Source organism: Rhea americana, unplaced genomic scaffold, assembly GCF_003343005.1.
Source record: "Rhea americana isolate MKP2758 unplaced genomic scaffold, rheAme1 scaffold_75, whole genome shotgun sequence".
Lineage (NCBI taxonomy): Eukaryota > Metazoa > Chordata > Aves > Rheiformes > Rheidae > Rhea > Rhea americana.
In genome coordinates, this window is record NW_028186923.1 from 3,253,943 (window position 1) to 3,280,454 (window position 26,512).

General features: G+C 41.3%; 1 protein-coding gene across 1 annotated transcript in view; it reads left to right on the top strand.

Annotated features, from left to right (window-relative positions):
- The window catches only part of LOXHD1 (lipoxygenase homology PLAT domains 1), a 139,812-nt gene that overhangs the window by 63,546 nt on the left and 49,754 nt on the right, over positions 1 to 26,512 (top strand). Inside the window, exons 15-29 of the mRNA XM_085322174.1 lie at positions 1,130 to 1,206; positions 2,066 to 2,262; positions 2,597 to 2,789; positions 3,546 to 3,706; positions 5,974 to 6,268; positions 6,725 to 6,879; positions 8,204 to 8,337; positions 9,264 to 9,412; positions 10,669 to 10,773; positions 11,512 to 11,640; positions 12,368 to 12,532; positions 16,853 to 17,034; positions 19,920 to 20,036; positions 23,975 to 24,137; positions 26,338 to 26,492. Of these exons, the coding sequence (XP_085178300.1) occupies positions 1,130 to 1,206; positions 2,066 to 2,262; positions 2,597 to 2,789; positions 3,546 to 3,706; positions 5,974 to 6,268; positions 6,725 to 6,879; positions 8,204 to 8,337; positions 9,264 to 9,412; positions 10,669 to 10,773; positions 11,512 to 11,640; positions 12,368 to 12,532; positions 16,853 to 17,034; positions 19,920 to 20,036; positions 23,975 to 24,137; positions 26,338 to 26,492 (2,377 nt within the window). The remainder of the gene's footprint in view (positions 1 to 1,129; positions 1,207 to 2,065; positions 2,263 to 2,596; positions 2,790 to 3,545; positions 3,707 to 5,973; positions 6,269 to 6,724; positions 6,880 to 8,203; positions 8,338 to 9,263; positions 9,413 to 10,668; positions 10,774 to 11,511; positions 11,641 to 12,367; positions 12,533 to 16,852; positions 17,035 to 19,919; positions 20,037 to 23,974; positions 24,138 to 26,337; positions 26,493 to 26,512) is intronic.

Below are 26,512 nucleotides of genomic sequence, written 5' to 3' on the forward strand. Positions count from 1 at the left end.
CACATAACTGTGTGGCTGCCTTTAAAAAGAAACAGCTTGTGGGGCTTTGTTTTTCCCTTTCTAGTTACAAGAATTATTACAGCAACTTAAATACTCTGCAGGAYCTGCCAGGGCCTGCTCACTTGTCATTTTTTCGCCCTGCACTGATGCTAAGCAGTATTTTTAATGGCAAAAGACAGTACTGGAGATAGCTGTGTACCTGACAACAACAGGTTTTCTGGGGACCACTTCTGCCCGCACAACGTGCTGTTCAAGTGCTGAAGTAGCCCCCTGCACTGGTGTGGGAAACCTGACCCTAAATGCATGGTTGCAGGAGTATCTTGTGTGCTGCTGTAGTAAGCCGGGAAAAAGGGTTAGAAGTGAAAAGTGAGAAACTTGTGCCAGGGCTCTGGTGGTTACCAGACACCAATWGGTTCTCCATTTTCCTTTCAAATTCCTTCTCTTGCGATTATGGCCACACTTAGCTTTGTGCTGTAGCTCTTCTCATTAACAAGGCTGGTTGGATCATTACATTAATGCCGAGAAACAAGAGAAATTCTTCCTTCCACTAGTGTCAGCTATCTCCACGTGTCCAGTCTAACCAGGAACAATATTGTTCAGCTCCTCCCTGGTGGAGTAGAAAGTGTTATCTGGTTATCCATATGGAAGAGAAGAGAGATGAGAAGCTAGAGAAAAAAATATTAAATAAAGAAAAGAGAGATTTTAGTAACTTTGCTGTTATAAAGATTGTAATCAAGGCAGTAAGTAATAAAGTTAGTAATTACAAAGGCAGTAAGTATTTGGGTCAAGAAAGGTCAGTAGTTTCAAGATACTCAGAATTTACAGGCGTAACTGGCGCCTATTGAGATTGCATTTGCTGTTTCCAGACAGATGGAAATCACCGGAGACACTTATCTACTGAACGCCAAACAGGGCTCTGGTAATCTTTGTTCTGGGAAAACTACAGGTTTCAAGTGTGCCTGCTGTAGGGTCAGGTCACATTCCTGCAACCTCAATAGAGATAGAGCCACCTAAAAATATCATTCTGACTGCGTATGTGAATTTTTATTAGACACAGACCAGCCTAGACTTTAAGAGGCCTAATAGGTCCTAATTATTCAAAGATAACTTCCTTCTATTTGTAAACCAGATGGCTTGACAAAAATGAGGATGATGGTCAGATTGTCCGAGAATTAGTGCCTGCTGGGGAGTCACCGATGCTAAAAAGTGAGTTCAGCTTGGGAAGAAGAAGGTCTGGGTTTGAACTTTGTATGCACGTATTTACTTGTTTTGTTCTACTTATTAATTCATGTCAGTTCACAGCAAATCTACTTTTCTTTTTTACATGCTTATCTAGARAACTGCAGTGGGTCATTTGGGGGAAATGCCTCTGACCCTTAAATCCTGGTTTATGAGCAGGATTAATTTGCATAGAAGAAAATAATTGCAAAACTRTATATGTAGAAAAAAACTTTGCTCTATAATGCTGTGATTTATTTTAAAATTAYTTTTTTTTCTAGCTATCTCTGAATGATCTTGAMTTGCCGGAGCCTTGATAGAGTAAATCCTATTGAATAATACTGTTTTCCTGGAAAAGAACTGCTAAAAAGATTAGACCCTTCTTTTCTGGRGGACTGGGTCTCCAATACTAAAATTTTCCTTAGAAAAAGTTGCTTACTGAACTCAGGTTGAGATACTTTTTGTTGATTTTCTTGTTACAGATAAAAAGGTCAAATTATTTAATTAATAATTTATAATTTAATTATAAAAATAGGCGAAATCACCTCAGTTGCCTAAGCTCATTTGTATGGCTTGATACTCATCTCATGGCAAGGGGGAAGGATGTAAGACATTTTCTGTCAAATTAGTGCATCTGTTGCATCTCTCATATTTTGGTGAATAACTCCAAGGTACAGCAGCTTCTTCAGCATGGCACAGAGATGCTGGATGCATGACTGGAGGAGCAAAGTCATAACTGTGTCCATAGCTGAAGTCCCCCTCCCTTATATGTATTTGAAGCTGGTYGCCTCACTGAGTATTGAAAATAAGTCGTGTGTCTGAACTGTGTACCTTGATCTCACTTCAGATGTCAGTTATCACATCAGCGTGAAGACAGGAGATATTCCAGGTGCCAGCTCAGACTCTAAAGTTTTCATCAAACTCTACGGGGAAAAAGCAGACACAAGCAAACAGCCTCTCTTAGTCTCTGATAATGATCTAGGCAACTATTTTGAACGTGGACGAGTGGATGAATTTACTCTAGATATGATGGATATTGGAAAGGTAAGAATCRTTGCAGGTGGCTCTGTGCTTCATGCCATTAGTTGTCTCAGAATCAATATACTGCTAAGGAACATATGTGATGTATGAGACTGACCTTTGCGCAGGAGATTAAGAAACACATTTTGCACAGACTATTACAATTGCAACCTATAGTATCTGCTGGTATGTGAAGTGCCTGCTTTAAGTTTATTGTTAAATATATAGAAATGACTTACATCTACACAGTGGAAGAACAGACTGCCAGGGAAAATAGATTTTAATGCRTTAAGTAAATGTCTTTGTCTTGCTTTTTTCCTGCCCTTCTGGTTTGTCGTTGTTGTTGTTGTTTTTAAAGATCAACCGAATACTGATTGGTCATGATAACGTGGGTCTCCGATCCGGCTGGTTCCTGGCCAGCGTCCAGATCACGGTTCCAGTCCAGGGAAAGCAGTACATGTTCCCCTGCAACCGGTGGCTGGACAAAGATGAGGCTGACGGCAGGGTGGAAGTGGAGGTCTACCCAAGTGAGATTGTCCCCATTGAGAAATGTGAGGAAAGACACTGAGAAACGTGTGGTTGTTATATACTTGAGTATTATTGGCCTCTTAAGGATCAGCCCACCGCACTAAATGAAAAGTGCCTGTGCCAGCCAGCTTACGTTGGTGAAGAAAGGAAATTACTCTGTCGTTTTGATTTTTAAAAAACAGCACTTGGAGAAACATCGCTGAGTTTTCYATCACCAGTTCCTGTGATTAGAGGAAGAATTTGCGTTCTGGGCAGTTTAACCCAGTGTGAGGCAATGCATTTCTTCATTACTGCATCAGTGGGTTTGGCCTTTTTCACCTTCATGTGCCTGGCTCATGTCCATTTGACTTACGTCGGTGGATTCATGTTCTTTAAAATCATGGTTAAAATTTGCCTTGGGATCCTGAGGAAGAAAGATGTTCTTTCGTTCCTCTGCTCTGTGTAACTCCTTCCCTAGATCATCCCTAAATGATCTCCAGTATTATGGAGCTCATTTAACCACTCTATAGCTAATGGTGAACTGAAAGCCCCTTTTAAAGCTCTATTTTGTACCCCTCTGATCCGACTTTAATTCTTGTAGAAGGGAAAACTACCATCAGGTTAGCAGTCCTCAGTGAATAGTCATGTTATCTCACATACCACTTGGTAACAGCAAACAGACAGCTGCCTCAGCTACACGGTCATTTGTTAAGACAGGGTAATTTCGTTTTGAGTCTGAGCCCTCAGGAATGTTGTATCTGAACTTCTCTGCTGATTTAATTGATTTATTTTTGGAATAGTGATAAACTACGAGGTGTCTGTAGTTACCGGAGACGTGCGGGCCGCAGGCACCAATGCCAAAGTCTTCATGCAGATTTATGGGGAGACTGGAAAAACTGAATTGCTCACCTTGGAAAACAGATCAAACAACTTTGAACGGGGAGCAACGGATACCTTCAAGGTATTATGAAGGCAGCCTTTGATGCTTCTATGAAGGGAAAAAAACGACTGGCCAAAATTTAGACATCAACAAAATAAWTGGGCTAGTTATCAAAATAATTGACTTCAACAAAATTGTCAAGTCTATTTTGTATCATCTCTCCTTTATCCATCTTTTTTCTTTTGCTTTTTGCACTTCCTGGAGTGATTTTTGTAATCATAGCAACCCAAAGCAAAGATGTTATACAAGAGGAAAGTCTGGCAACTGCTTTCATTTACCTTTCCTTCCAAAAGGAGATACTCACTTTAGGTTTTGAAAGACTTTAAGCTTATATTTTGCCCTGACCATACAATATTGTCCTTTTTCTTAATCTAGATGAGCAAAAATAAACCCCATACAGAATATATAGAATTGCTCTCTTYTGACTTTGCCTCTAGTCACACACACCATTTGCCACAGATACTTATCATCAGCCCAATCCTGCAAACATTTGCAGTTTTAATTTCTATGAAGGTGTGATGGCCCCATGGATGGTACTACCTGTGCCACTAGACTAACRTGAGCTGCATGGTCATGGCACTTGACGCGTGCAGCCCACTCCTCTGGCTGTTGGTCTGGCCGTTAATTAGGTGTCCTCATTGACAYAGGAGCTGAGCAATTCATAGCCGTGTCTGTGTTTAACTGTTACCTCTGTTCTGCTGGCTGGGAGTGGGATTTAGTCACCTCGCTCCACAACTGTGGTCCAGAAGGTCTCTGCTAAGCTGACACTCAAGAGGTGCCCACACTGAGCAGCTTTATATCGTGGAGGTCACACTTCTTTCTGAGCAACCCATAGAGAGCAGGGCTGAAAAGCTTCGAGGCTAACATGAGCATATCATAATTTTAAAATTAGATTTCTCTCATTTTAAAGGAAATAAGCATTCCAAAATTTATAAGCAAAAGCTATTAGCCAGTATCTGATTTATAATAAAGCCATACGTACAATGTTTTGTTTACAGAGCCATGTTTATGTCCTCTCTTGGATGTTTATTGCTGAACTTTAAAATTTTGCCCAATTTCTGTGATTTTTTTTTCTGAGAGTACAAGGGAGAAGCTGTAAAGCATTAAGAGACAGATCCTCTATCTCTCTCATGATATGAATATTTACAGAAAGATATGGGCAGGAATAAGATTGTGTGAGCTACATGTTAATAGGAAATACCATCAGTTACAGACAGGGCATGCTGGATGATTATAGTAAGTTTAAGAGTGAAGCAGTATAAAGAAAGATACATTCTTTATGCCTAGACAGCTGGATCAATTTTAGTTTTCTGATAAGCATCCTGTGTGCAATTGATTTTGTTTTAATCTACCCAGGAAAAAAGAAATGCTTCTAGACTGAAACCTTCTATGCCAATTTGCCAAATTTCAGCCTGAAGCAAACGTTTCCTAGTTTTGTAACATAAACACTGCCTATCGGCATAGGCAATCATCAGAAACAAGTCATTGGTTGTTGAGGGGCTGCGTGCAGTAAAGCCTTCTCTTCAACTTCATTAGTAGTAATCAAGACAAATAATCTAAAACAACAATCTAGACAAATAATCTAAAACAATCTATCTGCTGTATTTATTGAAGAGATGGAAATCTTCCTTCTTATATAGCCTTCTGCCACTGATGCATCATAATGACTAATGGATTTTATCCTCTCTGCACCCTAGTGAAGTAGAAGATACTCTTCTCATTTTCCAGATGACAAGCAAGGAGAAGGGCAGACCAAGCCCAAGGTCGCACAGGAAATCTCTGTCAGAGATTAGGTTTTCTGAGTCCTCATCTAGTGCCTTATCCTTATACCATTATTGCTTCTTTTGTGGTTTGTGTTTCATACTATATATTGAACATATCTTATCATTCATTCAAAAAAATAATTCATGCACTGAAAATCTCATAAGCTAGTTCAATATTTGGTATATTCACGTTTAATGACAACATGGAGACAATACTGGTGAGGAGAGCAATAGAGAAGTGGAGAGTCCAGTAAATACGAATTCAATCTGCCATAGTTGTTCTGTATGTCTTCAGGTCAGTCTGTTCAGATGACATTTGGTGATGGGAAGTATGAAAGAATAAAATAAGAAGGAAAAAGTAAAGGTAAACTTGTATAAAAAAGTGACCTTATCCTGGCTTCTTCAGTCAGATGTTTTGGGTGATGAAGGCGATGCTCCTCATTTTTAAGACAACACTGGTAACAATTCTCTCTGAAATGAAGATGTCTTATATTCTGTTGGGTGTTGACTTTCTCCTGGTGACAGATAGAGGCTGCAGATGTTGGCAAGATCTATAAGATTCGGATAGGCCATGATGGAAAAGGCATTGGGGATGGCTGGTTTCTGGAAAGTGTCACACTGAAGCGGCTTGCCGTGAAAGAGAAGGAGCCTGAGAAGAAGAAGAAAAAGAAAAAGTCTGATGAGGAGAAAGAGGAGGAAGCTAAGGCAGAAGAAGTAATGGATGTCTACATGTTTGTGGCACACCGCTGGTTGGCTAGAGATGAAGTGGACAAAGAGCTTGTGGTGGAGCTGGTACCTGATGGAGAATCTGCCCTAGAGGGTAAATACCAGAGTCAATGTGCATGTGTGTGTAGATACAACAGTCGCATGAAGGATGATAACCACCTTGTGTGCTTTGTGTGAGTGCATTTGGCCTCTCAGCCACCTGACTGCCCCAGGTCTGCAGAGTAGCTTAAACTATGGATTGGTCCCTTGGCTCTGCTAAGGAAGAGGATGGTGGTTAACTTCAGGCAGAGGGTGGAAGAAATGGACTGAAATGGGAATATGCTAGAGCACTGCTGCAGGTTTCACAAGGACTGGTCTGGAGAAGACCGGAAAGTACCTAGTAAGCTCCCAGAAGCCAAAACATTCCCAGTTTACCTCTTCCCTTTTTCTGCACTTGTGATATTAAAGCTTATAGCTGTGATTGCCTGCTGCACTGTTCCCCTGTCTCCTGCCTGCAAGACCCTCTGCCCACTTATTTCTTATATTATTATCTTTGCACTTTCACTTGCAGAGAACACCTATGAAGTACACGTTATTACTGGGAATGTGTGGGGGGCTGGGACTGACGCTAATGTCTTCTTGAACATCTATGGTGTGGGAAGAGGAGACACGGGTGAACGCCAGCTAAAAAGGTCCAGTTGCCTCGACAAGTTTGAAAAGGGCCAGGTAATGCATGAGCTCACGTCACTGGAGCAAAGAGGAAGCTGGCAGAGTTCTCTCTCAGTTCCCAAGCTGGTCATTCATTACTGTCTCTTCTCAGTAAGGCTTGGCTGCTTCTTCTGAGTTTGCAGCTCAGCTGTGTTTTATTTCTTAAATATATTATCTAAAGCAAAGTGCCTCAAAACATTTTCTAGAGGAAATTTGTTTGAAAAATAAGCTCAACACTCTTCTGCACTGGAGCCACCTTTTGGACCTGCTTCCTGTAAGCAGTCTGGTAATAACATTTCCTGCCAGGAATACTTGAAAGCCACAAACTTTAACAAACTTTAATATTGGAGAGCGTTTGTTAAGACAGTTCAAGTATGTCAGTATTTAGATTGCAAATATGGTTCTAAATGTTCTACTCAGCCAGTCAGGGGAAAAAAAGCAATATCACATGGTGTGCTATAATTACATTATAATCCAATCCAATTAAACAACATGTCTTGTAGATTTAATATTTGCCATAAAAATGCTTATAAAATGCTTATGAACAATTAACAAGCAACCATTACTAGCAGAAATTATTCAAGGAATAATTTTGAATAACGAAAAATTACAGAAACAATAAGCAGCTGTGGAAAACTTGCAATCAGTAGAAAGAACCTAGGGCTGTTGAATAAGCTATTAGCTGTGATTTATGAGTTTGGCACTGAAGAAACTGCAACCTGTGCACAGTTCTTCATTCAGTGGGAAGAACTCCAAGCTGCAAGTTTAACGCCCTCTGCTCTTCGAAGCAGAAACCCAAAGTCTACCAACAAGTTAATCACATTAAGGTGTTTAGAGTGTTACGATAACAAGGCCCATCCTGTCATGTTAATACTGCTAATGGATGACCTCATGGTTGTGGGAAATGACAAAAGGGAAAAATCCTGTGGTTTAAAATAAAGCACATGGAGCTACACAGGAGARTTTCCATAGAGTTAATACATTTGTGGTCAGTCCCAGACAGAAACTGTAAGGGAGAATGCTAACTCTGGACGGACAGATTTAGGAGAGGTGAGCTAAACCTAGAGGCAGCTGATGTGTGAACAAGGTAAAGAAAGAAGAGAAGRGCTGTGTGGTTGTCACTGCCTTGCAGGAGCTAAGTGCAAGTGCTAATGGGAGAGCTCACAGCTCTGTAAATATATTAGTACATACAGCCCTAGGAAAACAAGGGACACTTACAGATATCCTTTGTTTTAAYGGAAAATAAATTACCCTGGCCCAGCTACTGCCTTCCTTCCCCCCCTCTACCCCGGCTGGCCTTATTTTGGGAAACCCACTCACTTGCCTTTTGTCTCCTGTACAGGAGGATGTGTTCRCCATCAAGGCCATTGACCTGGGTGAGCTGAAGAAGCTGCGGATCCGCCACGACAACTCTGGTGGTAGCCCAAGCTGGTTCCTGGAGAGAGTAGAGATTGTTGATCTCAAGGAGAGCATCACGTGAGCAGCCTGTCACACCGCTTTCATGTGGTCAGAAATGGGGGCTCRTTCTCCTAAGGAGCCTGCAAAAACACAGGAAGGCAGAGGAGATGCAGAAAGGCATARCTGTACCTCCTCACTAACTCAAAGTGATTGTGTATCCTTTGGGAGTCTTGTGATAACTGTGCTGTTAAATTGAGTATAGSATCGCCCTCATGTACCTCTGTGTGCGGTTTTGCTGTCCCAACATCCCCGAAGTTTAGAAAGCAGCAGTGTTTGGAAGGAAAATTCAGCTTTTCCTCCAGTTTTCCTGGGAGATGCTCTCCATACTGAAGAGCTCCCCTCACAGAATCTGCACTCACAAGCCTCCTCCCAAGACTCCCCTCTGGAGGCACCTGACCTCCCACCTTGTGTTTTGTCCCTATACAAAGAGCTGCACCAAGGCCAAGTCCCGATCCAAGCAAACTCTCATGAATTTCACAGGTGGCTGAGGGAGCAAGTCTAGGCTGTTAAAACCTTAAATGCAAGCTTGCCTTTGAGCTGTAACATGCTTGAAGTCACATGCTTAAAGCTGCAATGCTTTGGTGGGTGGGACTGTTGGTAAGGTCCTCAGGATGGGTCTGCTGTTTGTAAACATGTGCTACCTGGGAGRCTGGAGTTTCTCCTGGGTTATTTAACTTCTCTTGGAACTGAAAACTAAAAAGGGTCGGGTGTATGGGGCTCACGGGTCACTAGGAGCGCTTGTCAATAAGTGCTCACTAACTTATTTCTGGGTAAAGTTCACACAAAAAATATCAAAACCCAAGAATGAAAGCAAATGTATTGTTCAGCTTTGAGTAGTCTCTCTCTCTCTCTYTTTTTTTAAGTATCCTTTGATTTGTGCTTATTTATGTCATTAAAGCCATGAAGTCCTGTGTAAGTGTTGGGTGCTGCTGTCATTCTTGTAGGTATTATTTTCCATGCCAACGGTGGTTAGCAGTTGAGGAAGATGACGGTCAGATTGTCAGGGAGTTGGTCCCAGTGGATGAAGCATTTGTAAAGAAAGATTCGGAAAAAGATGGCCAGTCTCTTGCAACGCTGGGCCTGGAACAAAAAGGTTTATGTTAGTCTTGTACTTCTTCCAGTATGGGGTTGAAGAGAAATGGGGTTAGTAATGCTAATGGCATTAGCCATTAAAGTTCACTGGGCTATAATTTTCCCCATATCATGAAGATCTCAGGTRTGAATGAAGTGTGAAGTGTGATGTCAGCCAGCGAGGGTGGACACTCCTCATTTTTAGGTGATTTAATCATCTTGCAAGATTGGACCCAAGTGCAAAAGCTAGGAAAATGGCTTACACATTTGGTCATCATCTTTTGCAGAGCAGTTTGTGGAATGCGTATTAGTCTGAAATGCATATCAGTCAATAAAATCCAAGTCATAAATCCCAGCCATTTGATGATGTTGAACATTTGGACATGAAACTGAGCAGAGAACAAACRTTATCAGGGAAAGGGAAGGGACCTAAATCTGTCTTGCTTGCTATCTTGCTGCTTAGATCTGTCATCCTTTGAAACAACTTTGTGCCTCTTGCTCCTGAGTCTGATGCTGCAAGGTGCTGAGYGCCCAGCACTTCCACTGGCTTCAGTGGCAGTGAAAGGTCTTAAACTCTCCCTTAACACCTTCTACAGYAGGCTTTTGAATACATAAATAATTTACAGAAATGCTGGATAGTCAGCAGTTCACTTCAGGAGGACCTGCTGGATGAACASTGTCTTGGAAAGACATACATGTGCCTACATACGGCAGCATGATACTATTTTGGAAATTTTGAGTAGGCTTTTGTTGTGCAGTCAAGATTATACTAGAATTTTCTATAATTTTTATGTGTGCTGCACTTTCTAGATGATGATGTTACAGGAACCTCCYTAATGATGCTATTGTGAAGGATGTGCTTGTGAACATGAACGATATATGTCAAAGTGCATATACTTTCTGACAAGTGGTATATGTGCTTATATTATTTGGTGCCACTAGAATAAAGATTTTTCTTTTTTAAATTAAATAGTATTGAAGGCAGAGGCATCTTTGAGGAGCCTTCAAGATTCTCAGGAAGCAAATAGGAAGTCTGAGCACATTTCTTGTCTGTAGAGATGCATGTACTGCATGAGCAAGCATGGAGCAAGAGAGGACTGTGCAACCAGATAGCCCAGCTCAACCCTTAAACCAGCACAGCATGAGCCAAGAATCAGAGATTACAGTATGGCTGTTACCTATCAAAATAAAACTCAAACCAAACACATGTATGGAAAGAAAAGTAGAATTAATTTCTGCTCAGMCCTCACACTCTTAAATTGTTATTGTATTTGACAGCTAAATCAACGACGTACATTGTGAAAGTGAAAACTGGGGACAAGAAGAATGCTGGGACAGATGCCAATGTCTTCATCATTCTCTATGGAAGTAAAGATGATACAGGTATGGCTGCTATGTGATGGGAAGGGATGGGACCTGACGGCCAGATATAACTGCCTGAACAGGCTGGGCAGTTTCCTTTTGTTCCTCAAGACCTGCTCCTCCTTCCTTTTTAGGRCAACCACATGGTCTTGCTATCTCCACGTACATTGTGGTAGCTGGGAACGTACGATCAGCTGCTGTAAATTGCTGTCAAACTTTGAGACACTGATTTGCACCAACTGCCGATCTAAAGGCTTTAATTTCAATTATAGAAACAGCGCAGTTGAGGAGGACTGCATCCCTGAGTGGTGAATGGGGTGAATGATTTGCTTTCCTCAGCAATGAATCAGCGTGCTCCTGCAATCCAGCCCTSCGCTGCCTCTCTGAGTGGCCCAGAAGTATTTAATCAGCTGAAGAGCAAATCCTCTTGGAAACAGCCAGTTGTGTGTGCAGTGACTGTGGTGACTGTGAGAGTGGCAGTGAATTAATGGATTTTCCTTACCTGTAACAGCARCTGCAACAGTGCTGGCTCTGTGGCCCTGCCAGTGCATCACTCAAGAAGGAGATATATGTATTTTGGGCCAAGGATGCTGCTACAGCTGTAGATCTAGGATTCAGAGTGAGGGAGGGACAAAGCTAAGATCTTGAAGTGAAAAGCCATTTCTTTACATTTTAGCCACTTCCCTCATTCCATTGGTGACATTTCCAAAGCATTTATTTCATACACTAAAAAAATGTCTATTTGCATCGCTACAACAGGGATCGTCAGCCTAAAGGCCTCAAAGACTAACAAGAACAAATTCGAGCGTGGGAAAGTAGATGAGTTTACAGTAGAGTCTGTGGACATTGGAGACCTGAAAAAGATCAAGATAGGCCATGACAGCAAAGGTAACATGACCTGCTTTGTTATGTGGTTTTCCTAGTGCTGTACGAGAGAGTGTTCCTCCAAAATCCTAAAGATGACTTAACCTTTTGGTGACAGATCCTTKGCTGTTGTAGTCACTAACACTGCTGCTAATGCCATTGCCCTGACTGTGGCAGTAAGAGCACAGTGGTGGCAACTGCAGGTAGCTTTGTCTTGCTGCAAGAGACTTGTTAATTTTGCAAGTGCTTTTCTGGAGAGAATTCTTGTATGTATCAAAACCTGGTAGCTTTTGGGGTTCCAYGTAGGGTCTATAGACTTGAAATTGCAGTCTCATTTATTTATTAATGGTTTTGTTGTTTCTATCATCAAGTGCTAGCTGCCTTTTTCTAGAYATAGGTGTGGCTCTTCTACAGACAGCGGAAGAGGTGATAGGACATATGGATTCCTTCCCTATGGGGCAAGAAGGGGCATCTTTGTTGGTAACTTCTCTGTCTTATTACRAGAGCAAATTAATCCAAGTGACGGTGTAATTATCYCTTCCGCRTGCACATCTGTAGTCTCTTGCAAATACAAATGTAAAGCACATTAGTTCAGCCCTGAAGAGTCACTATCATSTTTATGATTTCTACTCTATTCTTCCATTGGCAAAAGAGAGTAAGATTTATTTCTCRGAGACCTGGAGCACAAAGATTCATTTGTTGTTGTCTGTGCAAGCTTTGTGGGTTAATCCCTGTATCCCTCCTGCTACAGGTAGTTCAACTGGCTGGTTCCTGGAGTGGGTGGAAATCGATGCCCCATCCCTGGGACGGTGCCTCAAGTTCCCTTGTGGCCGTTGGCTGGATAAATCAGAGGATGATGGAGCCATTGAGAGAATTATCTTCCCTGCAGAACTGCAGACAACGGAATATATCCCATGTGAGCAGAATGCCATTTCCCCAGGATACACCCATCATTACAGAAGATAAAACTCCATGAACTATAGACTTTATATAGGTTTTATAGACTTGGCTTCTCCCTGGAATTTGCTCTGAGAAATTTATAAATATATCACATGCCAATTACTCCTGTTACTACAAGAAAGTTCCTCTGGGTGCTCTAGGCTCACATTTCCTTCCTCAATGTGTTGTATTTGCTAAATTGGAGAGTAGTTAGAAACCAGGTGGCTGTCTGTGATTGTCCTTTTGCTCCCTCTTGCACTATCTTCTCCAAGTCCTTTGTCCATTCCTGAGCTGGCTTCCTTGTCTCCTCTTTCCCCTTTGATTCTGCTCCGTTCTAATATTTATGTTTCTGTTAGAGCAGACACTTGTGGTCTTTCTTGCAAGCTAATTCTCCTTGGTTCCCCAATGCCATTGGCACTATGCATCCCTCTCTTGCTGAATGATCCTCTTCCAGAATTTCTTAAATATTGTGCTTTTCTGACAGTCTCTCTGTTTTGGCATTCTCCATTTTTTCCTTTATCTTCGCTTCATTCCCTTCTAAATTAATATTTGGTATAAACCCAATGTTTTTGAGGGCTCTTTCTGAGTGCTAAGTTGATAATTTTCAAGTCTGCCACGACACCCCAAGCTTCTCTGTTCAGGCAAATTATTTTGCTGTCTCCAGGACATCAAGAATCAGATAAAACAGTTTTCTTGAAATAAATTACTTAAAACATTGTTTTTTATTATTCTTAAGCCTTCCCTTTCCCTTGTTTATGTGTACATTCATGAATGTGTATAGGGAACTCACAGCCCAGGGACTGTATCYGACTCCTGACTCCCTGGCCTGCCTTGTTCCAAGTCGTTGGCAAATTCTTCCTCGCCCACCTTCAGGGGACTATCAAAATTGTCTCTTCCCTYCATTAAGTAAGATGCCACGATGGTGAGGGCCAGGTCTAGGACTCAAGAGTTGAGTTGAGTCCTACCCTAGACCCTGCCAGATGCTTCCTGTGGGCAAGTGGTAAGTTAGTCACACCATCACACTTAAGGACCTAGAGCCTGAAATCCTCAAATAGCTGATAGAAAAAGATGTCTCCTGTTTTCATCATATTTCTCAGTATATGATGCATGGACTATATCAAGAACCTTACCTCCTAAAGTCCCCTGTTTAGATATCAAAAGTTAGAGCCTATACCTCCCTCTGCTGCCCAATCTCTCTTCTTCTGCCTCAGTTTCCTGCTTTATAAGTAGTTGTAAGAATAGCTGTGTAGAAGACCGTCAGCTGCTTTGCATCTTTTTTCTCCTTTTTCTCCTCCTCCTCCTTCTTCTTCTTTACTGCAGACACACTGGTTAATACTGAAGGTCTCCTACACACTAGCTGGCCTACCTGGCCTACCCTCCAGTCTCCAGATCCTCACACCCAGCAGTCTGTAAACTAAAATCATCTCTCTTTTCTGGTGATTTGCCATTGATCTCTCTTTGTGCCTCCCTCAGGCTTTGATCAAGGCATTATTTATTTCTTAGTGTGTCTTGCTTTCTTTCTCTGAAATCTCTGGAGCAGAAGAACGGGTGTTCTTTGCTGCCTTCTGCACTTTCTTCTGCTAGAAGACACAACAGTCTTCTGTTGAAAGAAGACTGAAAGAAGAAATTGCCWGGAAGTGAATATGTTCACAAGAGCCAGTATTACTCACAGAGCTTGCATGTGCTTCTCATTAGGCTTTTCCCTGTGTGTTATCCCAGTTAATATGTATTTTRGTGCATATGTTGGCTATAGCATTTATTAATGCCTCAGTATATCACAGGATGTAAGAGTTTCTGAAATGCCATGCCTCTGAGTACGCAGTGTGTGTAAACCTGATTTTTGCCAGCAGTCAGGTGTTTCTGGCAAATAGGTTTGCACTAGCTTCTATTTCAGCTTAGGTTGTTTCTCCAGTTAAACTGCTCCCATCGTGCTACTTACTGTACTCTAGTTTCCTAATTATTGACCTGATGSTTTCAGTTTGCCAGAGGTAACTAAGATGGTCTGATGACTTTTTATGATGACTTGCACCAGAATTGTTTCGCTAGGAACAGATGATGAAAACATGCCATYGACATCCCAATTAAAATCATGCCTGTGGAGATGCAATTTTAAAAGTACCATGTAAATGAAATGGGAGTCTGACAGCTGAAAGTTGTGCTGCTAGTGACCTTGTTATGGTGGTACTTTGCTGATTCAGTTCCAAGCTGATGTTAAAATTCAAGCAAGCACCACAGACTTCAGCGGAGGAGATCATTTTTAATTCAAAGTGCATAGCATGTGATTTTGGTCTCCCTTTTTTTTTTTCTTTCCTTACATATTGGAGAAACTATTCCAGTTTACCTGCAGCACAGCAGAGTGGATTACACTGGGGCTGGGCACAAAGAATATTAAGTACCTTCAGGCTTACTCTCTGTAGAAGAAAACTTCATCGCGGTTCTCCTGAGAGCTGTGTTTAGAGAGCCTGGATTTTAATGAATGATTAGCCTCTGATATGCATAATCAGAGTTACTCCAGCAGCAACAGATACGGTGCCAGAAACAGTCCCTCTACCTTACCAAAGATGCTGAATCTGAAATAAAGCTCAAAGCACTGTGGTGTAAAGAATAGCAAAGATGACTAAAGCGACTGCAGCGTAGGAGGGTGCAGGAGAGAAGCAGCTGAAAAGGATTGGAGCGAGGGACAGGAAATGAGGGGGAATTTCTTCACTGAGAGAGTGATGGAGCACTGGAACAGGCTGCCCAGGGAGGTTATGGAGTCTCCTTYGGAGATCTTCAAGGCCCACCTGGATGCAACCCTGTCTAACATGCTCTAGGTGACCCTGCTGAGCAGGGRGGTTGGACTAGATGATCTCCAGAGGTCCCTKCCAACCTYACTGATTCTGTGATTCTATGGTGGAAGCTGAGTAGGCAGTGTATGGGAGAGGGGTGGCAGGGGATGGTTCCTGGTCAAATTCTGTGCTCRTGGGTAGCGGTGTGGAGCACAGAGATTTTTGTCTGGATGAGGTAAAGAGAAGTCCCTGCCATAAATGAGTGGTGCCCATCTCACCTCGCATTTTTCTTCTACGGATTTCAGAAAAGAATTAGAAGAGAGAAGGGTAAGATTCAATTTACCAACTGACACGCCTAACTTTACATATCTTCATGACAGCAAAGTGTTTAATCTCCCATTATCAGCAATGGATATTTGGTTATTCTCAGACAGCRGATTTGGAGAATGTTTCAGCTAACTCTGCGGAAGATGCCCCCATATGCTCCTCTGACTCATTCTCCAAACCCCATTGACTTTAGTGGTTATAGCTGAACTGACTGTAATGGAGATTTACATACATGTCAGATGTGCAGGCATCCAGACACAGGTTTCCTACTCTGTGAGCCAAATGCTGTCTCACTTTGGAGACTGAGGTGGGMAATGACTTGACTAAGGATATTCAGCAAATTGGTAGCAGAGCCCAAAGCAGAGCCTCGATCTGATTCCTGAGTGAGGCTTGTTATTCCAGGATCATGCTCCAATAGGACACTGCATTGAGAAGCTGTGAAAATAGAAAAGGACATGAGGACACACAACATTTTTGKGCATTGGGGCATTCTGGAGGAACCAAATGAACACAGTAAGGAAGTACATAAGGGCTTAATCCTTGTTGTCCTGCATTCAGAACTGATCTAGCAGTATTTTACCTGGTATGCCTTGCTCTTAAGGACTATATGCTGTCGGAGCAGAATGTGGTACCATGAGAACGCCAGATCAAAGTGTGTCTAGCAGAGGGTTTTATTTCTTTTYCTTGAGATTGATTTCTGTCACTTGCTCAGTGATGAAAGTAATAGTGATTTTTTTACCAACAAGGCTATCTTGAATATTTATATACTGCCTCCGGTTGGTTTAGCTTCATCTGTCAGCCTGGTTGCCCAAAAATTTGTGAATTTGTGGTTTGTTTTAAGACTTGAGCTGTTGAAGTAAATCCTATTTCAATAAATTTAGGTGGCAGGTATAAATATACTGAGCATTTTCTGATCCAATGATTGAACTCAAAATCTCAGTAAATGAACATGGATCTAGGTCAGTTGGCTATATAGGGTTAAATAAAATTTCTTTGAATTTTTATAGGAGTGACCAAAATCAGAATCTGACTTGCAGCGTGATAACCCTTATAACCACAGGTGTGATTTCTTCCCCATCTTCTTTAACCGTTGAGTTTTGTAAACCAGATTTTGTTTCATTATAGTGTTCTTAGGAGTGTTGATCTGCTGCTTACAGACTTTTGTTGGTTTTGTTTTTATTTTCTGGCATTTCCTGAATCAGTTGTCCCTTATGAGATCACGGTGTACACCAGCGATATCTTTGGAGCTGGCACAGATGCAGATGTCTTCATCGTTCTCTATGGAAGCGACGGGATCTGTACTCAGCAGAAATCCCTGTGCCTCAACAAGAGAGAGCAAAGGATGTATTTTGAAAGGAACTCGGTGAACCAGTTCATTGTGGAGGTAAAATCAAAGTTGCTTCTTGCTTTTATCTTAGAGCGGAGGTTGCCCTAAGGGGATTCGGAAGACAAAATGGAGTGAAGTGGAAAATCTTCCTCTTTTAGGGAAAGCTGTTCATCTTTTGGAACTGGAGGGGGTGGTCTGCTCTTGGATCTTGGGTTCAGATCTTTGTTTTCCAACAGACTTAGTGGGTTCTGGAGCAAATATTTTCTCACTGAACTTCAGTTAGTAGCAACTCAAAATTATTGTCACGCAGTGTCCCCATGGCCTAACATCCTGTCAAGTCTTGCAAGGACTGGTGCAAGCTTACCATGGAGCTGAGATGTCCTAACACATGGATATGGAGACTTGCGCTTCCATGCAGAGCTGAAAGGCRCTTTGGAAGGTCCACATGTAGGAGAGTTTACCTCTTTCATTTCCTAGACCATACTTGACCTTTAGATAAAGAGAGGATCTTAGTCTGTGTGGCTCCTGGATTTAATGTCTCCTTCTCCTTCACACCCTTATGTGCATGCGTGTTTGCTTTCTTCACAGTTCACAATATTTTTAAAGGCAGTACGAACCAAATATTTGTGATATTGCCTTCATTTAAGGTCACCAAGCGTCATTTCATGGTACAGTTTCAGAAGATCTTGTTGAAGGGCCTGGTTCACAGTGCTTACTACTACTGTAGTACTTCATTTGAGGTGGATGCTTTGTTCATTGTTTGAACTCTGTGGCAACCTCTGTCTTCTTGGACAGATACTGCTACTTGGTGTAGACGCTGTGATTTTTGACTATCTGGGGCTATATTTTTGAAAGACCTTATCAAGTGTTTCCTGAAGCACATACCTATGCAGGTAGTAAACCTGTGCATATAGGTCAGGGTGCTCAGCTACACCTGCAGGCCTCAGCAATTCCTATTCATAATAAACTCCTGTCGCTGAGAATTTGTGAGAAGTGAAAATACAGCAGTCCTGCTCTGGCCTACTCTTTYGGTACTGCTTGACGCCCTCCCCTTCCTCCCTGGGTGCTGCTGACTTTGCTGAGCGCCTTGCAAGCTGCTTGTGTTTTAAGTTTGGTTTGTTTTTGTAAAATAATTGAAGGGAAATATTAAAATAAACTTTTTAACAAGTTAAAATACTTCCAGCCCACAAGAGCATGAGTCATAAAATGAAGCCCCAGCGTGATTCCTTAGAAACCAGGAATAAGACTTAATTTGGTGGGGTTTCCACAGAGACTTTCATGACAGAAGTTGCAGTTATCCATAGGTATAAATCTTAAACTGTTATTGTTGTTTCTTTATTTCCTAAGATTTATTTTGGTTTTGATAGATTCTGAAACACCAGTACTTTTCTGAGATGTAGCAAGTGGAAATGCAGTTTGCTCTCTAGATTTATAACATCATATTAACCTGTCCTCAAACTTCATTTTTTCTTCATCAGTTCCTCTTGCTGCAGGAAGGGGGATAAAGCAAAATATATTCTTCTCTCACCTACTTGTGTCGAGCCATAATTTGGAGTTCAGTAGACCTTGAAAACAATTTGGGGATCTCAGGAAATACAGGCTGAGAATTGCCTTTTGTCTTAGTGCTTTTATTACCCTGCATTTTGTATTTATGAAAGAGGCACAGAAAGTTAGAGATGGGTCTCAGCTATGCTCCCAAGTGATGATTTGCAGAAGATGCCTATAGCAGGGCAAAAAAACCTACCCCTTTTTAAACAAGAATATTACTGCTATGTATTGATTGAAAGCCTCACTGAAAGATGAATGTTTGGACAGGGCAGGAATAACATAATTTCTCYGTGTGTATATTTGTGTACCTGCATGAATTTCTGAAGTGAATTTGGAACATTTAATTACTTTGTAGTTGATGTTGATGCTGTCTAAAGTCAGGGCAGGCTCTGTGAAACCAAGTCAGATCTGYTGGAGTGGGAATTTGCATATATGATCAGCCCTATTGAGTCCAGGAGTCTCCTGAAATCACCAATGTCTTTGCTTTAGGATGTGGCAGTTTTGTCAGCTGAGAAGTGAAGAAGGGAGTAGTGTCCAGTGGTATAAATTGAGAAGTTCATTTTTTCAAAGTTTGCAGGAATGAATCAAGCCCGTGTGGACAGGAAGACAGCTGAGCGTGCTTCTCCTATGTGCAAAGGAGTTTTGCAACCAGCTTTGGATTTTTAAAGCCCAAGTGTACAAAAGCTTGCATGAAAATAATCAAAAGACTACGTAAGGGCAAATGCTATTTTTCCTGTTGAAGCCTTTGGAAGAGAGGTGGCTTAAAAATAATGAAATAGTGATGAGTTACTCAAGTAATAAGATGAGGCATAAAAAGTAATAGCCACTTCCAAAGATACTGATGTCATTGACTTGCTCAGAACAGCACTTGGATTCTGTGGCAGAGCAAAACCGAGACTATAAAATGCCAGGCTGTGAATACTGCACTTTGGTCGCAAAGCTGTTCTTCCGATATTGTAACTGTGCACAACCATCTAACCATACAATTGTTTAAAAAGGAGGGGTATATAAAAAGAAAATTCAAGATGCAGCAACAYTGCAACCTCTAAAAATTACCTCCACTTTCACTGCTACAAAGAAGCTTGAGATGCAGGACAGCTGCCGTGTAGCTGAATCCACCTCCTGCTGTGGGTAAGCTGTGCAGTGCAACACAAAACTTTCTCTGTTTTTCAGATAGACATTCAAGAGGACCATTAGCTAAATACAAGTTAGGGCATAAGTAGTGCTGTTTGTAGTGATGTTGTCAGCATAATGTTTGCTCCCCCTGGGACTGCGAATAGGAGAAAAGCTGAAAAAAAATGTCTTTTAAGTCACCTGTTGTTCATGCTGTAATTTTTCTTTCTTTCTTTCTTTCTTTCTTTCTTTCTTTCTTTCTTTTTTTTTTTCTCCTGTAGCTGGAGGATGTTGGTGACATTATTGAAAAGATTCGCATAGGACACAAGGGTGGAGGACTGAATTCTGGGTGGCATTTGGATCGTGTGGCAATTCGGAGGCTGTTACCAAATGGCAAGGTAGGCTGTGAATCATGGCACTCTGGAATATATTTCCATTGGCAGCTGCTTCCAATTCCCAAAGCAGATCTTCAGTATACAAAACTTGATTAGCAGTGAAAAATGACTCCCTAAAGGACAATGCACACTAATGAACCCGCTAGAGCTTGGAGATCTGGAGACAAGCATTTGTTATTGTGTTTTATTCTTCAAATGTTCATTATAAGACTATGCAATCGTTATTTCTGAAAAGTGCTTTTGTCATTGTACCTGTTGATTGGAATAAATGTATTTCCTCCTGGCAGTGGCTGGGAGCAAGGCACTAATGCTATTACTCAGCCTTTTTGATGTCTTTGCTACTGTTCATCTTTGGTGTGAAGCAGCAATCTGCATGCTGGATTTGAAGGCAGTGTTGTCATGGCTGGCTTGATGGACTGAGCCCCCAGAAATATGTCCCTTAATTCTGGAAGGATAAATACAGGGAGTCAATACAATTAGAGCAAGCAAAATATCCCTGCAAGTCCCTGAATCAGTTATATAAAACCCATCAAGTTAGGTCCTAGGATTTTGGTTGCACATGTCAACAGGATTAAGCCAAAGCGGCCAAATTAGTCATGTTTATCCTACCCACATRAGAAGCTCTTCCTTGTCCCTGTTTTAGGGTGTTGGCTATAGTGACAGGAACGAGCCTGGCTGCAGGTAAATGAAAGCTCAGAATAAAATCACCTCTTCAGAACTGGTTTAGGATTGGAGGAGTAGTTGTATTTGGGAACAGCTAGGCTCTCTCTTCTGATTCATCTTTTCTYCTCTTATTCTGAGATGATTTCAGCTGAGCTCATTGCTCAGGTCTACCACTTCCCCAGATGGCTTCTGATATCTAACGTTGGTGAATCCACAGCTTGCTGAGGTGTGGTGAACCTATTTCATTTCTTGCGTCTTCCTTCAAAATTTCAGGGATAGGCTTTACTCTCTTTGCCTCACTGAATTGCTTAAAGGTCTGCCTTGGACCTTCCTCATYGTATTCAAGGCTGTATCCTCCTGTACAAGTTTCTACACTAGTAAATATCTTTTGCTTGTTTCTGATGATAAYGTTTTTGCCAGTCTGCTATTGTCAGACCTGTTATCTGCCTATTGACTCACCCTCATCTCGTACAGCTTGGTTAGGTTACAGAACAAGATGATACTGTTGTTGGTGATATTGCTATTGGTCATGGGGGGAAGGATGATGATGAGGGTCTGCAAAGGCATGGAAACCAAGGGAAAAGAGATTCCTGGGCTGCCTGACTTCTTTCTACAGCCACATTTGACTGAGCACTTTGGGCAGCTCCCAGAGTTCAGTGTTGGGTCCTCTGCCATCAGCCCAGAAGTGGGCTTGGGGCTGTGCTGCTGTACAGTCATTGAAGCAATTTCTGAAGGACAGATAGTGAGAAATGTGGGAAGCTAGAGGAAGGGAGGAAAACTATGAACACCTTAAAATGGAGAGATTTACAATTCTGCTGATCTTTTGATTATGACATGGGAAAAAAAGAAGAAAGCAGAGCACTGCACGATGCTGCTGATCAGCCGCAGGATATTATGACCTGCTACAGGGTAGCAATATGCTGCCAACTCTTCTAAAAGCTGTGCTACCTGATTAGACTGTTAAGATGTGTCTAGATGTATCTGTAATGCTAAAAAAGAAAAATGAGGTCAGTAACTTTTCAGATTAAATTGAAAGCACTTGGGTAGCAAACTTGAATTGTTGCATGCCAATAAAGCTCTGTCTAGGCATGCCAATTATATCTGATAATTATATTTCATTTGTCACAACTTGGAGAAGGGCAAAGCAYTGACTTTTAGCAGTCTCTCATACCCTGCCTATAGCTTAGGGCCAGAGTCAAACTCTAATGAAGCAAATTCTGTTCCTAGCTACAAGAGGATTTTACTGTGGGTAACACAAAATAGTGCACTTTACGTCACTTAAATATTAATGCAATCACAGACAAGGAAACTCCAATAAAAACTGTGACAATGACACAGTGATTAACAGTAATGACACAATTAACTCTTGCAGCAACTCTGCATTATCCCCTATTGTGCAGGCACTTGAGTCCCTAGATATCCYATTACTAAATAAACAGTGTTCGTATCAGTGGCACATACAACCAACATTACCAACATTAAGGAGCTGTTAAAAGCTTCAGTGAGAGATGGGGCTGAAGAGGAGTCTCTAATGGGAGGAGAGAGCTGAAGCATATTGCTGTGGAGAGCCTCTCACTTCCCAGGCTGCAGGGGGGAGGAAGATAACCAGTGCAATTGCTGTTCATCTGCCTGGCATACAAAGAGATAATATAGGTTACATGGTCAGAAATGAGGAAGCAGAAGTTGTGGAGTGATCAGTCATTAGGTGTTTATACAGAACAAATAACCCCTGAAGGCAAAATACTTGCAATCATCTAAAGAACTGTTTTGTACCATCACACTCCAAATGACCTTATGGTGTTACATTCTGTAAATCTGGGGTTAGATAACAGCAATACAGAGAACACGTAAAAAGAAAATTGTGTGTTTGACAGCAAAAGAGTTGGCCAGCAGGGGTTCAAAGGATGGTTYTGTCGCAAACATAAGTAAGTCACCTAAAGCCTTTATCTGAAAAGGCCTGTATCTCCAGTAGATCACCTTTTCTGGGATCTGTGCTCCGTGGTATGGTGTCTGGTTCATACCATGTAAGCAGTGACTGCAATGGGCTGCTGGTCTTAGGTGCACAACCAACTTCACCCCAGTGACTGCGACAGTGAGGGCAAGATCCAGCAACTCAGGATAGTACTGTGTGATGCTATACAGTGACATCAATATATGAGRTCTATTTCCTTTTTTTATTATATATCAACCTTTAAATATTTAAAWAACAAAAAGAAGGGGGCCCTGCATTAGTTTGATGAGTAATTATATGCAAGTAATTAAGGTGGCTGTTTTTTTTATGGATGTTTACATAAAGGCAGTGGTATGTGGAGTTCTGGAGACAGCAGAAAGCCTCTCTGCTGCTTAAGGAGAGAAATGCTGAAGTTGTCAGTAAGGGAAAGGCCGTTTTTTTTCTTTGTTTGCTTGGTTACTGTGAGCTTAAAATTAGTGTTTTTCTTTCAGACTTGTGGGTTCTGCAAGTTCCATGATGACTCATGCCCATTTCTTTATGGAGACATAGCCTGGGGTGGCCAACACACAGAGAGCCTCCTGCCTCTTACCAGTTTGAAGGCCTTAAAGTAGTCTATTCTTAACGAGCAGTCTGGGATTGATTTTATTTACTAAGCAGAAAACACATGTTCTATTGTTTTTTCTCCTTTGATGATAGAAATCATATTTGTTTCCACCAAAGTAAAGTCAAAACAAAGGATCAAAAATTAAATCAGTATTCTTCTCCTCTTAATACACCTATGGGAATTGCCTGGAAACAAGCTTGAGAATTATAGGGCAAAATCTTGAAGCATGGACTCAGAAAAAAACGCCTACTGACTTCAAAGGGAATGGTGTCTGAATAAAAGAGGGATTGTCGAGTCTCAATAAACCATGGCTTCAGCAGGAACTGCAGAACTGCACAGTCCTGATTAAGAATTTGCATGATCAAAAACTGGAACCCGCTGAAATGAGAAAGGGCGAAGTCTGTTGGGTCGTTTAGCCAATCTCACTTACCCACTGAGAATGTCTTCCTCTGTTYGATGCTTTTTTTCCAACTCTCCAAATGTCTCTTGTACTCTGAGTGATGGAAATATTCTGTCACRTAAAGATATACTCTGCTCTGCTCTGTCCCGTGCCTCTGTAGCTTGGCTGTTGCAGTGCATACTGTTTCAAGTCTGCATATGCATACACAGCATACATACATGAACTGAAATTCCTTGTTTGCATATCAAAGGGCRCTCAAAGAAGAAATTCTGAGGGGCGATCACCTTGTTTTGAAGAGCTTCTCTCTGTTGTGTTTACTTCAGGGTTCGGAAACTGTCACATTTCCATGTGAAAGATGGCTTGCAAAGTCTGAAGATGATGGCGAGATCATCAGAGAGCTGGTACCGTCTGATATTTTTACTGAAAAACTCATGAAGGACGGGACTCTAAAGCAGATAGAAGAAGAAGTTGAAGATCCATTAGAAGGTAATATAAACCCAGGAGTATGTGGAGACCTATTCACTCAATCTTTTAGAGAAAAGCATGGTCCAAACAGATGCAATGCTAGTACCACCTGTTCACATTTATTTCACTTTCCATTTTCTGGCCTCTGACACCTGAAGCACTTCCAAGAAGTTTTGGCCTAAGCTCCTTGCTTCCCTATATGCCTAGCTGTTTCTAACTTTTTCCTCTAGGACCTTCTTTTTCCTCCCTGAGCTCCTTCTGCCCTTGAGAGAAATTGTGAACCTTCTTACATCCTGGGAAGAACAAGTCGAATTCAGCTGCCATCTTCATTCATGGTCCTTGCATCTGGTAACAAGATGATTCAACAGAGAAAATCGTTCATTTCTATGGTTCTTTTCTCTCAGAATCTGATTTGCATTTACAGTACACCATTGACAGGGTGGAATTTATATGAATTTTAAGTGTTTTCCATTGCCAGGGAAGTGAAAATGTGCTTTGCTGTAAAGGAGAATTGAGYCTTCACAGAGTGCCTCTAGCAGAGGAAGGTATGCTCTTTCCTCTATTAGGAACCACGTGGTAGCTCATGTGAGACCTTTTCCCAGGGAGAGAGAAGCAGTTTTCATAACAGTAAGTGGCAAAACTGCTAGATGCCTATGCAATATTTTCTTTAACCTCCTGACTCATGTCACTTTACCTTGCATTTGTTACTGAGTGTAAACCAGCATACCTAGCTCATTTTTCCTTCTAATGGCAAAGCCTTAAAATAAGTTTTGCAAACTGTGGAGTAGGGTTTCTGGTTAACTGAAGGCTTCTTTTGGCTAGGATCTAGGTCTARGTTTGGGAAATCCTCTTTTAGATATAAGTAATTTGGGACAGAAACATTCTATATCTCTATGAGTTCTCAAACATTTTAGGCACTAACACAATGTAAATGACAGCAAGAGAAACTCCAGCTTATGTTATTATAATGATGGTCTTTCTTTTACTTAGTAGACTTCGTTTTAGTCCTGCAGGTCTCCAGAACTGGCAAGCAAAGATGAAAGAGGAGTTAACTGATTAAGCAGAATACACACATTGCTTCCTTCATTACTATTATAGCAGTTGTCTCTCAAGTGCAAAACCATAACTCAGCAGTTACGGTACAGCAGTTAAAGAAATAATGAGAAGAGGCAAACCAGAAAACCTGGAATTGCACCTAACTTGATGAATAGCATCAAATGATAATTCTTATACTTTTCTTAGAGAAATCAATGGAAGTCCTTCATGGATTGCCAAGCACATTAGGCCATATTCTATGGAGAGGGCTAGGTATGGAAGAGACAATACAGGTGTTTTCTTTGATAATATTCATGTAGAGAGAAGAATAACAACATCTGTAGCACACTTCCATAGCTAAGGCTTTGTGCCTCTTCTTCATTTATTTTGCCCTGGGATTTGCAATATGTTCTCTAAGGCTCGTCTGCCACCAGGGTAATCGGAGCGTTTCATGGTCCTAATTGTTTTCCAGGGAAGGATGCTTTCAGTTACTGTTTGTTTTCCCTGTGTAACTGGTACAAGAGCAGCAATATAAAAATAGGAATATTTAGCAGGTTTAGTAAAGCACATTACCAAAGATTTGATGGAGGTTTATTGAATCATCATTGAGCAAGCTAAACAGAAAGGGTACTTAAACAGTACAGCTCCAATACTTCCTTAATTAAATACTGTCTAAGCAAAAGGATTCAGCAACCTGTTCTCTTTCTGTTTTAGGAATCCATACAGATACATGCCATTAACTCCAGTAGTAATTGCACATCTGAATCCCTGGAGTTTGTTTATGGAAGATGGAGTATTAAGAATTCACAACACTGARTCACTTGTTCTCAAATGTAGGTCTCTTGAGCCTCAGGATGAAAAGGTGCTGAGTTCCCTCACCTCTCATTGACTTCACATCCAGTAATAACTGTAATGACTCTTTGCATTTTTAATTATACGCTATGTGATCAAAGCAATATTTAGACATTGATTGGATGTAGAAAAGAAAAGTCAGCAAACTTCAGTCCAGTGGTTCCCTAACCTTGAAGTTGTCATTAGAAGCCTGGAAGGATAAAGGTTTTAGCCCTCAAGAGCTGAATGATGAGTAGAATGATTAGGAACCATTTTCTTTGGTAAATTCAGTATCTAATGCAGACCTTGATAATCCACCTGCTCAGGAATTRCATGTCTTCATTTCTTTCTGCAGTTCACACATACAAGATAAGTGTGTTCACTGGAGATATCTATGGTGCCGGGACAGATGCTAATGTTTTCCTAAATATCTATGGAGATCTGGGGGACACAGGAGAGAGAAAACTCAGCAAATCTGAGACAAACTTCAACAAGTTTGAAAGAGCRCAGGTACAAATGCAATGCATTTA